At 46.7% G+C, this 17,643-nt stretch overlaps 1 protein-coding gene across 1 annotated transcript in view; it reads right to left on the bottom strand.

Moving 5' to 3' along the window:
- The window catches only part of VANGL1 (VANGL planar cell polarity protein 1), a 49,506-nt gene that overhangs the window by 26,892 nt on the left and 4,971 nt on the right, over window positions 1-17,643 (bottom strand). The window contains exons 2-4 of the mRNA XM_074318608.2: window positions 12,948-13,151; window positions 4,680-4,812; window positions 514-1,121 (exon numbers count right to left, since the gene is read on the bottom strand). Of these exons, the coding sequence (XP_074174709.2) occupies window positions 514-1,121; window positions 4,680-4,812; window positions 12,948-13,018 (812 nt within the window). The 5' untranslated portion in view covers window positions 13,019-13,151. The remainder of the gene's footprint in view (window positions 1-513; window positions 1,122-4,679; window positions 4,813-12,947; window positions 13,152-17,643) is intronic.

Raw genomic sequence — 17,643 nt, 5'->3', positions numbered from 1 at the left:
CTAGGGTGACCGTGTAATTTTCTGCCCAACCCAAGGCACCTCTGAGAGTGGGGGGTAAAAAGGAACGATTAATAATTCCATTATTAATAATTCCATTAAACCAGATGTACCATTTTGAGCAATTGGAACTCCTGATCACGTGGCCCATCATTCATAGGCCGATTTCAGGGGCAAGGTCAGCAGCCATCACTATGTATCATTTCTTCATCACTATTGGGAGCTGCCAATAACTTTGAGAGGAGGTCCAACTCACCTTCAACCTGGATGAGAGCTAGCATCTGCCCCGCCCCAACCGGAAGTCAGGAAAGTCATGTACATGAACACCCCATACCACACACACACACACACACACACACACACACACACACACACACACAGCTCTTCTCGAAACCTGAAGAGTCCGACCCTTGTCCTGGCACTTGGCACCCGTCATCACCCTTCACTTGCTGAAGACCAGCTGACTTCTAGCAAGACCTGAGTCGTCCCTCCCGCCTCCTCAACGTTCCCCCTTACCTCAGGTGTCCCAAGCTGTAGAACCGGGACTCGCCATCAGTGGAGCGCACCACCTGCAGCGTGAACATGGGCTGCAGCTGTCTGAGCTCCAGCAGGACGATGGCCAGGTAATGGATGAAGAGGAGGGCGTCCACGAGGGAGACTGCGTATTGCACAATGCCCTGGTAATTTCGGTCCCGAGAGTCCAAAATGCGGACCCCGTAAAAAAGCCAATAGGAAACCACAAACAGAAAGATGAGGACCAACAACAGGGCACGAAACACAAACACCCGCGGCACATCAGCCCTCTGCTTGCGGAAAAAGAGGGCCCAGGTCCCGATGAGCAGGATGAGGAGTTTGAATGCCACGGAAATGAAGAGTCCCTCACAGATGGTGCCACAAGGCTCCAGCTCCTCCCACCACAGGATGGGGGGTAGCAGGATGAAGGCGATGGGGGTGAGGAACACTAGAAGTCCGAGCACCGCGGCGATGGTGAGCCCCAGGTAGCGCTTGCAGTCCAGCCCCACACTGTCCTCCATGTCCTTGCTGATCCTGGCAATGTCCTCCTGAGATAAACTGTGCTCCGAGGTGCCCGTGATGGCCGTGGTGGTCTCTCCCCAGTTGTCATCCTGACGGGGAGAAAACAATGAGGATGCAGAGTCACGCACAGCGGGTCCTTTGTACAAGCCGCAAAGCGAGCACGCGGAGACACAGTGGACTCGGAGGGCCCACCCCACCGAAGCAACTCACACATTGGGCTTCCTGGAAAGTGGAAGCTTAACTGGTGAAGTGTAGGAATTTTTAACGTTCACAATGTCCATTGACATTTTTCAAAACGTATCCTCTATTTACCTTTTCAAGCAGAGAAAAGATAATTTAACCTTCCGGTTTGTGTGTGGGGGTGATTTATTACTATGACACTGATTCCCATCCACTGTGTTGGAAATCCGAGAGGCTTGGAGGAGCTGGGGCTATTTGCCCTGCAATAAACAATCCCATTGTTTGTTAGACTATAAGAAATGAGAGCTCACCTATGGCCAAGGAAGAAAACCCTCTGCGTTTTCTTCTCAATTCAAGGCTGGGTTACAAAGCCCAACTTCTGGAAGTGCTCTCCAGTAGCTCTGAAGAGCCAAGGGCATAGTAAGGGAACTTACATTGCTACATGCAAATCAAAGCTTACCTGCAGCTAGGACTCATTGTTTTTAAACCTCCACTATGTTTTTAAGGTCCATTTAATAAATACCAGTGTCAAGCACTCCTTGACAATGTTTCTTAGCGAACAAGCTAAGCACATGTAAGCATCTATGGCCAGGACAGCTCAAACATTCCTCCCAAAACACACGTTCTCATGACAAACTAACCATCAAGGGCATGGAAATGCTAGGAGTAGTATAATGTCTTTCACTTTCTTGCTTTCACTTTCTTGCGTTCTCTCTCTTTTTAAACTTTGAGATACTTTCTAGTTGGAGCAATTAGTCTCTTCATTTAACAAGATCCAGTTGTCAGGATTTTAAACCATTTTGCTATTTCACTGGCAACTCAGACTGCATTCCAAAGCAACAACAGAGCAAGGAGGCCACGGAAAGTCACACGGGGTCCAAAGGTTTTGCCTCAGAGATTTGTGTATATGATACAACTTGAAAAACAACAACAAAACAAAACAGTCAGATGGAGAGGCAAGTTGGATGAAATTAATGTGTAAGACCCCAACTTAAAAAACTCTAGTTGAACAGCTGAATTAGCAAGATGCAGATCTCATAACTGAACAATAACCTCAAATCTAGTGATGAGAAAAATTATGATTATGAAATGTATATGCGAAGTGGCAAGGAGCAGCGGTGGCGGCGACAGTCTTGACCTATGAAGAAATAGTTCTTCAACTTGGAAAGTTACCAGCATCACATACCACGAGAGAAATGACTATTTAAGACAATAGTTAGAAGTAACCGAGACTCGCAACCATTGCGGGTGGAAGTACAAAATGGTACAATCATGCTTGAAAACTGGTCTGGCAGTTTCATACCAATTTAACTATATACTTAACTCTATGGCCCAGCAATTTCACGCCCAGGTTTTTATCCAACATAAATGAAAACACATGGCCACAAAAAGACTTGTACAAGAATGTTCTTAACAGCTTTATGCATAACAGCCAAAAACAGTGCAACCCAAATTTCTGTCCATCAGGAGAACGGATAACAAATTGTGGTATATTCATAGAGTAGAATACTACTCAGTAAAAATGGAAAGGAATGAATTGTGGAAACACACCAAAACATGGATACATCTCAAGATCATTGTGCTGAGTGAAAAAAAGTCCAAAACAAAAGAATATGATTTCAATTATGTTAAATTCTAAAAGAGGCAAAACTAATCTATAGTGATAGAACTCAAAACAGGGCTTGCCTTGCAGAGGTGGGGGTGGGGACAGCAACTGACTGCGAAGAATATGAGAGAATTTTATAGAGTAATAGAAACGCAGTATGTATGTGTTGATTATATGGGTTTATTTGGCTGTTCAAACTTATCAAACTCTACACATTAGATCTGTTTATTTCTCTGGGTAGGAATTTACTTCAATTTTTCTAAAAGGGAAAAAAATCATCATCAGGGGAAAAAATAGCCACAAATTCAAAGACGGACGACTTGCTCCCTAAAATAACTTGCTCTGTAACACTCTTAGTGAAGGCAAATACTGGATTCCATGTTTTGTATTGGGCTCAATATTCAGTTGATAATCAATGCTGAACTAATTACCGCTAGTATCTTGTAGTCATTTTGTTGGTCACAGCAGCACTCTGATTTAGCTACTCACTTTTTTCACTTTGTTCTGAGGAATTCCAAATACAGTCCATCTATCTGCTTATAAATGCAAATCTGTGTGTGTACACACAGATATATGCTTATCCACAGTCCTATATCTTTACAGCTGTGTGTGTATACATCGGTTTATTAGGGGCCAAGGCTGGTCATGGACATATTTCAAGAGCTGTGGAGAGTATGCGAACATGTTTCTGAGTATAGCTCAGATATTTATTTAAATCAGATGGACCCAGAGAGATGAACCCACATACTATTTGTGTGTTTTTTAAAATTAATAAATTGCCAATACAGTTGACCCTTGAACAACGTGGGGGTTAGGTGTGCTCACCGCTGGCACCGTCAAACATCTGCGTATAACCTTTGACTACTCCAAAATTTACCTACTAATAGCCTACTATTGACCAGAAGCAAACAACAGTCAATTAACACACATTTTGTATGTTACACGTAGTACATACTGTTTTCTTATCATAAAGTAAGCTAGAGAAAATGTTATTTAAAAAAAAAAAAAACCCTAAGGAAAATACACGTATAGTACTGTGCTTATTTACTGAAAAAAAAAAAAAAAAAAAATCCACATATAAGTGGACCCGCACAGTTCAAATCCGTGGTGTTCAAGGTCCACTGTATTCAAAAATTTGGGTGATTTCACATAAAATCCTAGTTCCCAGCTTTTCTCAAAACATTGCAAGACCCAAGAACACCGAATTCCTAAGCAATAAGAAGTGTCTGGAGCTGAGGAGTTGCTGTCTCCTTGACAGGGGAAATGCACTCTTTGTGCACAGACCCATCACTCCACGCCACGGCCCTGACACAGAGGTGTCTCACACACCGCTATTCATCCCCAAGCCTGCCTGACACATTTGTGCCCCGTCTTTGTGACCCGGGGTCTATTTCCCTCATCTGTGTTTTCCTATCAGGCATCTACCAGGCAGCCCCTGATTCACCCGGTCTGGGCTGTCCTGACCACCCTGCTCTTCTTTCTTCCCCACACGACTCAGGGTTTCAGGAGGGAGTGTTCTTCCCTTTCTCATCCGGTTCCACTTTGAAAACGCGTCTCCAGAGACGGCAGCCTGTAACTTTTCTGTCCTCTGCCCGGTCATCAGTCTTGCTGGCTTGTTTTTAACACCATTCAAAGCAGGCCTACCACTCACACGTCAGAAGAATCCCCAAACGAGCCAATGGCAGGACAGGCTGTCCTTAGACCAACAAGAAACCACGGGACATAGATAAACTAATTAACATGCTGGAAAAATAAAGATAAAAACCCAGGAGAACCTACTGCAACAAGACTTAGGAAAACATTTACCGAAAGGGGTCTCGATCAAGTGGCAGTGTACTTACAGCCTGCCTTTGGTCCTTACCTGAACTTCCTCTGTCTGAGCAGAATCATTGGCCAACAGGGCCTCTCCAGTGGGAGCTTGAATGGTGACAGATTTTTCTGACCCTCTGCCATCTTTATTCCGGGATGATTTGTGTCTCTCTCTATTTCTTTCCCTGGAGGGAAAAAAACAAAAACAAAAGATAATCAGCTGGCATATTTATGCCATGTTAATGAATTCTCATCAAAATATACTGTAAGTTTCATTTTGAATTCAGGAAAATTACACACACACACACACACACACACACACACACACACACACACGGTGCCAATACCCACCCATTGCACCCCCCTGCAAGGAGTACGATGATTTTTACTCCCTACTTAGTATTTTCTTTCCACCATTCCAGGACCCAAAACAAAGACAGTCTCTCCTCCTCTATCAACAGTGATCATTATTTTTTCAAAGCCTAAAATTGTGAATTTTAGCATTTCTGTAGGTAAGGCACATCTTTATTGTACAATTAGTGCCCGGGTTTGATGATAATTTGCCCAAACATATTTCCTAGTACTTTTTTTAAATTGGGACAACACTGCCAAATATTTAAACCTTGGTCTATCAAAAAAAAAAAAAAAAAAAAAAAAAAAGGAATGAATCTGGGACACATTGTCACCCTATGCCTTTGGACAAAAAGGAAGGAAATTCTAAACCAGCACAGAGAATCTTTCACTTCTCATTCCCACAAACCCAAACTAAAAGTCATTCCCAAAGCTTCTAGCTGTACTCAAAGACACCCACACTAACAAACAAAAGCTAGGACAAACGACACCAAGAGGTATGTGTGTGTGTGTGTGCGCGGGCACGCGTGTGTTTTCAAGCCTCCAGAGGAAAGCAGGCTGCTACATCCTTTGACTCCAAATGAATTTCCTGGGTGGTCTTCCAGGGTGACTGTGAAAGCACCCTGCTGTGAGTCAAACGAGAAATTACAAAGGAAATCAATCACCGTGCAAACCTCAGAGGTCATAACCTGGGCATTAACACCTCTGGGAACTGGCACTCCCACCCCCAACTGTGAACCGTCAACTCAACCAAAGGAGCCCCTCAGGGGCCAGCCATAAGTTCCCTCAACCTCCTGTCCCATCGGCTGGATGTCCTTCCTGCAACCACTAGCCCTCCTTCTCAAGTCTCCCAGGCAGGACAGAGCACTGCACACAGACGGTGGGGATGAACAGTCAGATCTCAGCTCTGCCCCAACGAGATGTGTGGCCTTGCACAAGTTATTCAACCTCTGAAAACTTCCGTTTCCTGATGTGTGAAATGAGGAATAATGATAATACCACAGAGATAATACACGTAGAGAGAGCTCAGTACCGGGCTGTGCCCAATACGAGGTGCGATCAAACAATACTGTGAATGTTTAAATTTAAAAAACAAGTTATTACAGTAGAAGACGCATTGCCACTAATCCCCCTCAAAACACTCCCCCTCACATCAAACACACTTATCCCATCATCTTGCCACTTTCTGAAGCAGTTCTGGAAGTCCTCTTTCGTGAGTGTCTTTAGTTGCGCTGTCGTGGCTGCCTGGACGTCCTGAATCAATTCAAAACGTTTACCTTTCGTGGTCATTTTGACTTTGGGGAAGAGCCAGAAGTTGCACGGTGCCAGAGCTGGCAAGTAAGGTGGATGAGGACAAACTGTAATTTTTTCTTTGACAGAAATTGCCGTATCAGAAGCAACGTATGTGTGACAGAGCCTCACAAAATTTGGTGAATGCTGCTGCCAAGTGCCATCCCACGGAAAGGTAGGAATCTTCAATATAGGAAGTGGCGCTTCGAACCTTAGTAACAGTGTGTGACAAGTTTCAACTTATTCGGTGCGGTCAGTTGGGTGTGACCTACGGTTGAGAAACGGTGTGTTTTCAAGTGTGCAATAAATCATCCTCCATCATGACAACGCTCCATGTCACACACTGCTTCTGGTATATGGCAATTTCTGTCAAATAAAAACATTACAGTGTGTCCTCATCCACCTTATTCACCAGATCTGGCACCGTGCAACTTCTGGCTCTTCTCCAAAGTCAATATGATTCAGGACATCGAGCACCCATGACAGCGCCACTAAAGACACTCATGAAAGGACTTCCAGAACTGCTTCAAAAAGTGGCGCGAACAATGAGATAGGTGTGTTCAAAGTGAATAGGAGTATTTTAAGGGAAATTCATGGCAACGTGTCTTTTACTGAAACAAATTTTTTTTAATTTACGCATTCATCGTATTTTGTTTTATCACATCTTGTACATAGCAGCGATTATTATTGCTATTATTATGAGCAGGGCAAGGAATGCAGAGTATGTGCATCTTGCAGAAAGAGATATACCAGTTCAAGGAACTATCAACACACAATCAAATGCGCTTCCCCTCCATAACACATGTCCTATTAACGCACTACTTAGCTAACAAAACCACAGGCAGATTTCCTGTGGTCAAACTCCTACCTTATCAACAAGTCCCTAGGGTAAGCACTGGCTTATCGAAGAGCAGAGATGCTTTCAGTGACAGCATCTCTAATCTCTATGTAACTTATCATTACAATCTACTGTAAATTATTAGAGTCTAGAAATAGAGGCATTCTGGTCCATCAGGCAACCAGGCAAATAGCCGAGAGATGTGAGATGCATCTATTGCTGCCAATCGCTCCCCACCCCAACTTTTAGAGCTCTTCACTAAGCGCTTTACTATATTAATTTCATTCAATCCTAACAATAACCTCTATAAGCCCAGTATTATTGTCCCCATTTTACAGATAAGGAAACCGAGGCTCGTAGAGGTTAAGTGACTTCCGGAAGTCACAGTAAATGGCAGAGCAGGATCTGAACCCAGGTCTGCTCCCACTGCTTCTATTCACACCCACTAGGCTGCATGGATTGGAGAAGGCACTGGAAGATAATCCTAACGATGGTCGTCACACCCAATACTTGCTAAGCTATTAGTGCTGTGAAATAGGCCTCTGAAGCTACTGCTCAGAGTCACGACTGGGCTGTAACCTTGGATAGCACAAAGTGGTGTGCCCAACACTCTGGGCTGCCAAAGACAACCACTTCAAAAGGAGTCACTGTGAGGAACCATAAACAACGTGGGAGCGCTTTCCACGTGCCAGGCCCGTCTCCAGAGTGAGCTGTTCAGACTAAGTCTAGAACCACTGCTCCCCAGGCCCCACCTCGGTCAGACCCAGCAGCTTCCTCTTCGATTTTGCTGTTGCCACTTTCCCCAACTGTTCTCACATCTATCACCCCCTTTGCCATCAGTCAAGTCACCAGCTCCCCTAACCCATCTATCTACTCACTAGTTTCATGGGTCAAATCCTGTGACAGCACAAATTCCACTGGAAACCAAAAGTCTTTCAGTGAGTTTCAATTCCTAGAGTCTGAACATGCCCAAGGCAGAAATTGAATGGGGAGCCACCCAGGGTTGGGACCAGCCTGTCTAGGACCGGCCACCACTTCAACCCCTGACCCACGCAGCCTGCCTCTTGAAGGGCCCAACAACACCCCCAGGAGAAGCAACAAGTCTGACAAGTCCCCGGTAACATCTGACACAAACCAGATAGGAGACTATTATCTGATAACCCCAGGAAGGTTTCTCATCCCCAAAGCCAGAAACCCTAAATCAGTGCTTCTCAAACCTGCATGTGCAGAAGCCACTGGGGGTGGGGGTGGGGGTGGCGGGTAGGGGTGTAGATTTAAGTACAGACTCACTGACGCCACCCTCAGAGAATTCGTCTGGAAGGGAGGCAACAGGAATCTGTATTTTTTACCAGCACCCCAGGTAATTAGGAGGAAGGTGGTCCAGGAAACAAAGGTGGTCCAGGAGACATTCCCCAGGGCTCTCCCACCCAAATGCTCCTAGCAGTCGGGGGTAGCTGCTGGCCTGATTGCCCGGAAGTCGGCCTGTTTATGAAATGCCCTGTATACAGTAGGGGTTCAATCATGGGAGCCATGAGCATAATACTCAGTTGTACAAGGCTGCAACGTCCAGTGGCTTCTTTATTGAAACAGTATTAAGAGGAAGAGGTTGGAAGAAAGGCTCAGGAATGCAGGGCTCAGGACCGAGAGACACCCAAGCAAGCCAAGCGCCTCCCCTGCACTGTCAGTTGTACTGGTCTGAGTTGTCACAGGAGTGAGAACTGTCACACAGCTTTTATAAAGAGCACTGGTCCTAAATTACTGTCCCAGGCAGGTCTCTGTGCCAGGACTCACTAGAAAAGTCCACCAACCATCCTGCCAGTGGGTGCCTTGCAGTTTGCTGAGCAATGAGCCACAGTATGGCCGCCTCACTGCCACAGGTCCCCCAATGTTCATCCCCACAGGACTAAGAAAGTGCCAAGTGCTCTCTGGAAGAGGGCTCCCCAGTGGTGATGACCACCAGTGTCCAAGAGGACGGAAAGAGGAGACTGGGGAATATGACCAAACCACTGAAAGGGTGTTACAAACACATGCACAGCTGGGTGTCTTTCCAACTCGGCCTAAGAGGAATGGGTCACCTGTGTGCCTTGCTGGGCAGCTGTGTCAGCTGCAGGAATCCTCGTGTCTTTATCTCTGAGTTTGTCTCCACACAACACCTGCCCGTAGGAGTAGAGATAAGTGGTTTGTGAGCGTGTATGTGCATGCAAGAGGGGTGGGCAGAGCAGGCAACGGCATGCCAGCGGCCTGGCACGTGCCTGTACCTGCAAGTGTGTATAAACACATCCACTGAGGCGATTCTAGAGCTGAGCCCTTGGGGGCTGCTGTAAATTCCCTCTCGCCAAAGCCAGAATCCCCATCAATTCCCACACCATTCCCACATACAGTCTGTACACTTGGCATTTCCTGGGAAGATTCTTTAGCTCTGTTTCTGTTGTTTGCTATTTCTATTTGGGGAAAGCTGGCCCCACCGGTTACTCCTCCCTTTCCTTCTCTACCACCACCCACTACCTGCCCTTTCTCTCTGCAGACTGATTGCCCGGGCCTGACAGGCTGCTTCCTCTCGCACTGAGTCCGGTGTGAGGGTTGGGCTACTGCAAACTGACTGTGGGGCAGCCTGGGAACAAAAGCACCAATTCCTTCATTGGATTCCCTACAAAATCTTTACAACAGTATTGATTACATTCCCCAAATTGACTTTCGTATCCCCGTGGCAAATCTTGTGAGGGATATAAACGATAAATGTCTAACTAGTACATTGTTCTGTACCTCTGAAACTAATAAAAAATTTTTTAAAAAAAGCACCAATTCCTCACCCACTCGGGCAGCCCTCTTTCGGACAATGCATTGTAGCATATTAGTCACCTGAGTTATCCTTCATTTCTCTTTTTTGCCCCCTACCAGTCACTCCTGCTGCTCTCCATCCAGCACCCAGCACAGCCCAGAGGAGACCATGGGCTTCCAAAGTGCCCGAAAGTCGGGCTTGAAACCTGCCGAGCGTACCTACCAGCCCTGTACCTGCAGGCAAATAACATTGCCTCTGAGGCTCAGCGTTACCACCTGTTGAGTGGGGGTACCACCTCCCACCGTTCTGCTGTGAGGATGGGGGCTACTGGCTGAGGGTCCGCGCAGGTACTCTCCCAGTGGTCGTGAACACGGCTGGCAGCTGCTGTATGTAACTCCGACAACTGGTGCTCTAACCCCAAAGGTGACACTAGGTCGGCTGAAGCCTATACCATTTTCCCAGCAAGTTAACTGGACACTCTCTGGAGATGGCAGATCTCACAAAACCAGACTAATCAGCTCTTTGTTAGAAAACAGTCACCTGTCATCTGTTTGGAACCCAGCCAGTTCTCCAAGAGTGATCACGGTGTCATCAGGCAGATCGAGTTGGGTGCACTTCGTTATTCCTCCCTGGGTTTGAATTCTACTGAAATTACCAAGAAGCGAGGTCCCGCACCTTTCCGACTATTCCATTCAAATTCCCGACAAATCCCTGAGCAGACTGGCCTTCACAATAGCTTTGGCAGGGAGTATTACTTTCCAGGAGCATTATTGCTTCTTATTGTTTATGCCCCAGCAAAGTACTCCCTGCCACACGCTTCTAAGGATTACAACCTTTGCTCCCCTCACCCCACGGGGCCCTCTGTCAGAGAATTCACCACATAGGGGTGGCTGCTTTTTTCTAAAGAACCACGGAGCTCGCCTATAAATCTTTCATGGCCATCCCTTCACCCAGAGCTTTCCTGAGTAGGCATTCTGTAACCTTCCTTGATTAATTTATTAAAAGTCTCAGCTTGTATTATCACTCACCAAGGACTTTCCACATGGGTCCTGAAAGGCACTAAGAGTTCTGCATGCTGTTTTAATTGAAAGTTATAGTCTCTTAACGTTGCCACAAGGGCACGGCACTCCTGCATCAATTTCTCAGGCCCCCAAGAGGCCTGAGGAAACAGCAAGGCATAGCATGGGTCCCGAAGCATGACAGCCGGACACATATATAGATAAAGGAGGCGAGAGATGGCTCCTACTAAGACTTCTGCAAGGCACCCTCCTTTATTCATCTCCAAACACCAAGAGAACCCCAACTTCTGACGTCTGCCATTGTAGTGTGGAAAAGGGAAGCTTGACCAGCAGTTGCTTTTTTCCAGTTAGGTCCAAAGATTTGGTATTTTTAAAAAGCTGTTTCTGGTCTTCTATAACTAATCTGATATGGTTAGCCACTGGTTGAAGTCTGTGACGACATTTTTATCACCAGAGGGTGTGTGACTTTCTCAGGATTTGGACTCAGGTGTGTGACTCTTGGCACACTTCTTTCTGTTCCCCACGCTGATGAGAAAGGGTTACCTGGCCTCCAGCACAGGCTCATTTATATCTTTTCCCCCAATTTTTATGATTATAACAGCAATACATGAAAATAATGGAAGTTTTTTTTTTTAAAAAAAACAACCCACCCATAACCCTAATAATCCTATGCTCAGAGGCAGACATGGTCAATATGTTAACACTCATCTTATCACAAGAATATATATCTATTATAATGCACAACCTTTTCAGTCCTGTTTGTTATAACATGGCCTCAGGAACAGGTTCTCATGTCACTAACTAATCTTTGCAAGGTTTCTTTTTATACTCTTTGATTCCATTGACATTAATTGCAAAACACACACTTGTAAAAGACTGAACAAGTCCAGAGCGATAAAGTAGAAACGAACGTTCCTATCAGTCACCGTCTCGTGTCCAGTCCCTTCCCTGTGGATGACCACTCCTGGCAGCTGGGAGAATATCCTTCCAGATCGCTTTCTGCCATGTGTACCTCCATATGGGCTTGCAAATAAATAAGTCAGTTACTGCTGTTTTATAAAACATGACGCTCTGCTTTCAGCTGCTTGTATGAGGAACTGTTCAGTCAGGGAGACTCCACTACAGTCACCCTTCCCAGCCCACGCAGGGCTGTGACCACAGGTAGGCCTTCGGGCTGTGGCCAGTTGGGGCCTTTGAATGTGGTGCTGAAATGCCAATAGGATTAATACAGCCACTGGTTAGTGACCTCCTACTACGTGTTGTGTTAAATGCTTTACATGCATAATCTCCTTTAATCCTCTCAACAGTCCCAGAGGAGGGTATGGTTATACCCATTTCACAGATGAGGAGTCTAAGTGGTAGCAGCATTGCAATTTTACCAACTGCATTCTTAACCAGTACATACCCCCTTTTATTCATTCATCCCTTGTTCCTTTACTCACCAGACATCCTGCAGGTGTGCAATAGAGCAGCTGTATGATGACCAGTGAGCACCTGTTCATTTGTAGAGGCCCCCAGCACCCAGGACAGCGTTTTTAAAACCCAGGCTTGTTCAATGGGAAGGCTAGTCCGAGACAACTAAGGTACCAGGCCAACCCCACCACTTCAGTGTATGTGGCAAATGCGAAATGGACAGTGAGTCAGCAGCTTTGAGAGAAAAGCAACACAGGAACACTGAAAACATTTTTTTCATTGACATTCTTGGTAAAGCTTTGGGAGAGCCGTCATCTATCTATGAGAAGTCCTTGGCAATGAAAAACATTTCCACTGCAGGGAGAAACTTTAATTTAAAATCAATCGTGAGACATTAAGGTCGTCAACTCTAATGGCAGCTGTAAAATGTACATTGGTGGTGTAGTGAAGCCCAACGCATGTCACACGTTCTCCGCACCCAGCTTCTCAGGCGTCCCTCGGACTAAACCTCCATCAACAGCCTTGCGACCCACATCACTATTTGAAAAGAGAGTCAAGAACACCCCCCACTCCCGCCTGCCGTGCATGTTTCTCCAAAAGGAAAAGTGGAACGATCCACAGCGTACGTACCCTTGTCTGTGAGATTTTTTCGAGTGACTTGAATAGTAAGAATATCCAGAATATGTAGACTCGGTATCCATAGCAATGGAGACCTTGCACTCGATGAAGGAGCAGGTAGTGTGTCTCCTTAGAGGTAGAGAATGTCACCTACTGGATTCCTACAACCTCAAAGGGTCTGGACATCAAGGAGCCACTCCTCAACAGGAACAGATTCTGGGTAAAGGGGGAAAAAACAGACAAACAAACAAATCAACCTTCAAAGGCAACCGAAAGGGGCTGGGAGGTACCTGACAGCAGCCACCTCCTCTACCTGAATGCTAAACGCTCCACTCATGCAGCGACAAGCTTCCCCAGGTATCTGTGAGAGGGACCGGTAGGTGCCAGGCAAGCCAAACCCCTATCACAGCAGCAGGAGAACCGGAGGGTGTGAGACCTGGCCCTTGGCCATTTCCGGGACACAGCCTCACCCCCCCTGGATTCAGGCTGGAGGAAGTGGCTTCCCTCAGCCCCTAGACACAATGCCCAGCCCCCACTGTCAGTCCTCCAGTTACAAAAACAATTCCCAGGGAAGCAGCTTTTCAGGATTTGCTCACAGTTTCCGAAGGCCAATTGAAAAATAATGAAAAACAACGTTCTCAGTCTCTTTAATCCAAGAACCTGAAGTCCTGAGACTTTATCTTAGGGCACTGCTTTCTTTTTTTTTTAAAGACACAATTCTGACAGCATTGTTTATAAGAGTGAAAGCTAGACATGATCTAAATGCCCTCCGAACGGAGGACTAGGTAAGGAAAACACGGTTTATCCACCCAAAGAAATATCATGTGGCTGTTTAAAATGATAATGACGAAGAATGGAACTTTTTATGAGAATGGTAAATGTAAAATGCAGGCTACAGGGCTGTAGAGACACACTGCGCCTCCATTACAGTTACAACCATATAAAACCACTTATGTCAGGACAAGGATTAGGAGACAACATCAGAAAAAGTAAGCAGGTGATTTATAAGTTGCAGGCTTCTGGGTCTTTTCCCGTATTTTCATTAGATACTGCTTGGCAATAAAAATAAATTGGAAACATTTCCAAGTGCATTCCTGCGCCCCACACACTGAATTTTTACTTCTAGAAAGCGGAGATGCACACGTCATGTCTCATCCTGCACCCCTCACTCCAGACCCGGCCTCTGCCCGACAGGGTCCGTCCTTCCAGAGCCCTTGGACGCTGAAACTGCAAACAGAGCCAGCGAGATACTTGTGAAGAAAAAATAAAGGCCTTGCACATGCCATGCCCCGGCCCCTCCTGGGAGGAGGCCATGGTCCCTGACCCCAGCGACCCCCTGCAAGTCGGAGGGAATTGCCTGAGAACCAGCACACGACACAGGGCATTGCCTCCAATACTGCTTCAGGTGTATTCCACCTCGCCATTCCTTCTGCCTGGACACGAGGTGCATTCGCCTCCGCGGTCTGTGGCCCAGAGCTAGCCTCCCTGGTCCTGGATGTTGTGACTCACCCTTTCCTTTCTCCCTGCCATCAAAGGCCCAAGGGGAGCAGAGGGAGACCTGGGCTCTAGCCAGAGCTCTTCCCTGTCTAGTACAGCCTGGGATAAGCCTCGTAGCTTCGTTTGTCAAATGGGGGGTAAAATGACCAGCCACCATCCTCACCGGGTGGGATCTAAAGATGCAAGTAGATACAGTATCTGGAGCTGAGTTCCAGCTCCCGTTTTACCAGCTTATTAGCTGTGTGACCTCAGTCGATTAAACCTCTCTGAATCCACATCTGTAAGATGTGTCTAACACGGCTGCTGGGAAAGAAATAAGCTACAAAGGTGGACGCTCAGCCCTGGCTCCAGGCACGCTGGGTAAATGAAAGCTGTGGTGTCCTCCTCGTCTTCCTTAGGAAGAGGAAAGCTCTCAGAAAGGAGCAGGGCAGAGTGCCTGTCCTGCCTTCCCACCTGTGGCTCACCTGCAGTCAGAGGGCACTGGGCGGGCATCTCAGCCCATCACTTGCTACTTAGCTGTTACCTGAACAGGACAGGTTCCCCTGGAAGCGTCAGGTGGCTCCTCCTCTTTTAAATGGAAATAAGGTGACCTATTTCACAACTCCTATACTTTCTTCTGCCTTCCACCGCCAAATTCCTGATTGCCCTTTCCAGCCCAGCTTCTAGCTAATTCTGGTTAAATGTTGCTGGGGTGTGTCAGAGGCCGGCGGCCCAGGCCCCACAGACCTGGGCTCAGCCTATTCATGCTTTCTGGCTGTGACAGGGTGGAGCAGATGCTTACCTCTCTGAGCTTCTGTTTCTCCCCCTGTAAAATGAGGCCATTTAATATCATCTCTTCCTAGGGTGGCTGTGAGCACTAAACCAGACTCCCCGTGTAAAGCCTCTGGCACCCGGTAACCCAAGTTTCATTTCATTCCCCTCTCCCCTCTGCCAGGCGACATCATTCTTCATCCTCATTAAAAATGCTGGTCATTCATTAAGGCAACTCCAGGCATGTCCCTCAAAGGAAATCCTGGGTTCCCAAGTGCCCTTTGGGGAAAGGTTTTACCTACCTCTACCAGCTGCCCTTGTCCAGTTTCTCTGCCATAATTCCCACCTATACTTATCAAAGGGGTGGTCAGTATACTCTCCTGCTCCCCCTCTCGATTGTTGTCTGAATTCTCCATCCTTTCCACTGAAACAGCTCTAAGTTGGCCAGTGATGGCCAAGAGCTCAATCCTAAGGTCACCTCCTTACCCTCCCTCCCCTAGACCTTTTTCTTCATCCCATTTATTCATTCATCCACTGCCATGCTGAGTAAGCAGCTAGAGACGCCGCTAAGCAATGCTAGGGGTACAGCAGGGGCACGCACACGGCCTGCCCTCACAGGGCTTCTCCGCTGCCAGTCACTCTGCAATTTGATGGTGCTGCCCCAGCTACTCCGCCCCCAGCGCACCCTCCCCTCTCCCCATCCGGTTACCCCTTAACACTCAACACTCACCTGTTTCTTCTCCATCCATCCATGGATTTACTCTAACATGAGCTCCTTGGAGACAGGAGCTACTGTTTACCTACCCCCGGGATACTGTGAACCTAAGAGGCACCCACAAAATACTTACTAAAAGGATAACGCTCGAGTGAGCATTTCCCACTCAGAGGCCTCTTCTCCACCTGGGGTTATCAGCACCCCCACAACTGCTCTCAGCTACGCTTCCCTGTCTTCCCAATTTCCTCCACCAGGGCTACACCACCATGCCATTGATCCCATGGATGCATTTCAATACTTTCTCTCTCTCTCTCTCTCTCCCCTCTTCGACCCAGTAAATGCCCTCTGTCCTCTGGGGTCCTCCCTTCACTCTCCCAGTTCTCAGCCACCCGCTTCCTCCAGGCTGCATGGACACAGGGCTACACTATTACAAAGCCTGCAGGTGTCCTCATTGAATCCAGTCTGCCCCTTCTTCTATGTCAGTCCTGTTTCTATCAACTCTTGTCGGAGGTCTGAGTGGGAATTAAGAAGCAACAGGAGGCAAACGGAGAACAATCCGGTGTGAACTCATTTTAAAAGCCAGTAGTCTCCCTTATCTGCAGGACACATTCCAAGACCCCCAGTGGATGCCTGAAACCATGGATAGTACTGAACCCTATATACATGATTTTTTTCCTAGACATACATACCTACGATAAAGTTTGATTTATAAATAAGGCACAGTCAGAGATTACCAATAATAATAACTCATATTCATAATAAAGTAGAACAATTATACTGAAATCAGACGTATGCAAATGTGGGCTCTCTCTCTCTCTCTCAAAATCTTATTGTATTGCACTCACACTTCTATTTCTTGCGATGATATAAGATGTTAAAACGCCTACGTGATGAGATGAGATGTGGTAAACGAGACATTATTGAGTAATACAAGGGTTACTTGAACACAAGCACTGCAATACCTAGATAGTCGATCTGATAACCAACACAACTGCTAAGTGACTAACGGTGCTCGGGCGGGGAGCACAGGCGGCGTGGACGTGCTGGACAAAGGGGTGATTCGTTTCCCAGGTGGGATGCAGCGGGACAGCGTGCGATTTCATCACACTACTCAGAACGGGTGTGATTTAAACCTGATGAATTGTTTTTATTTCTGGAATTTCCCATTTAATATTTTTGGACAGTGGTTGCCTCTGGGTAACTGAAACAGAAAAGTTTCCCAAAAAGCGAAACTGTGGATAAGGGGAGATCCCGTAGTTAAGAGGAAAACACATCCTGAAGCTTATCGCTGCAATGCTATATTGACAAGATACTAGTTCCCTTGTATGCATAAGAAATTAGCAGAACTCAGATAAGGTCAGAGGGATGCCTTATCAGGAAGATAATAAAGTAATGAAAAGGAACCAGATTCCCAGGGTCATAAACAGGCTGCTGCACTGGCCTGAATGGGATGGAGTCACGTAAAGGTGTAGGTATGGATCTCGGAATCTGGAGCTGTCTCTCTATCACACCGACCCCTGAGGTGACCCACATTACTTGGGTGCAGCAGGACAGCAGCCAGGGTGATCTTTCAGGTTACAATGTGGATATCACTTCCCTGCTTCAAGCTCTCCCTTTCATGGTGTCCCACTGCACTTTGAATAACACACAAAATCTTTCATTTGGTCTGCAAGGCCCTGCCCACCTCTCCAGTTCCATTCTCCCCCTCCCGCTCCAGGTCCTCTAAGAAACCGTGGCAGAGCCCAG

Source organism: Rhinolophus sinicus, chromosome 7, assembly GCF_057876585.1.
Source record: "Rhinolophus sinicus isolate RSI-liver-muscle chromosome 7, RSI-T2T, whole genome shotgun sequence".
NCBI classification, from domain to species: domain Eukaryota; kingdom Metazoa; phylum Chordata; class Mammalia; order Chiroptera; family Rhinolophidae; genus Rhinolophus; species Rhinolophus sinicus.
This window is presented reverse-complemented; position numbering and strand designations above follow the sequence as displayed.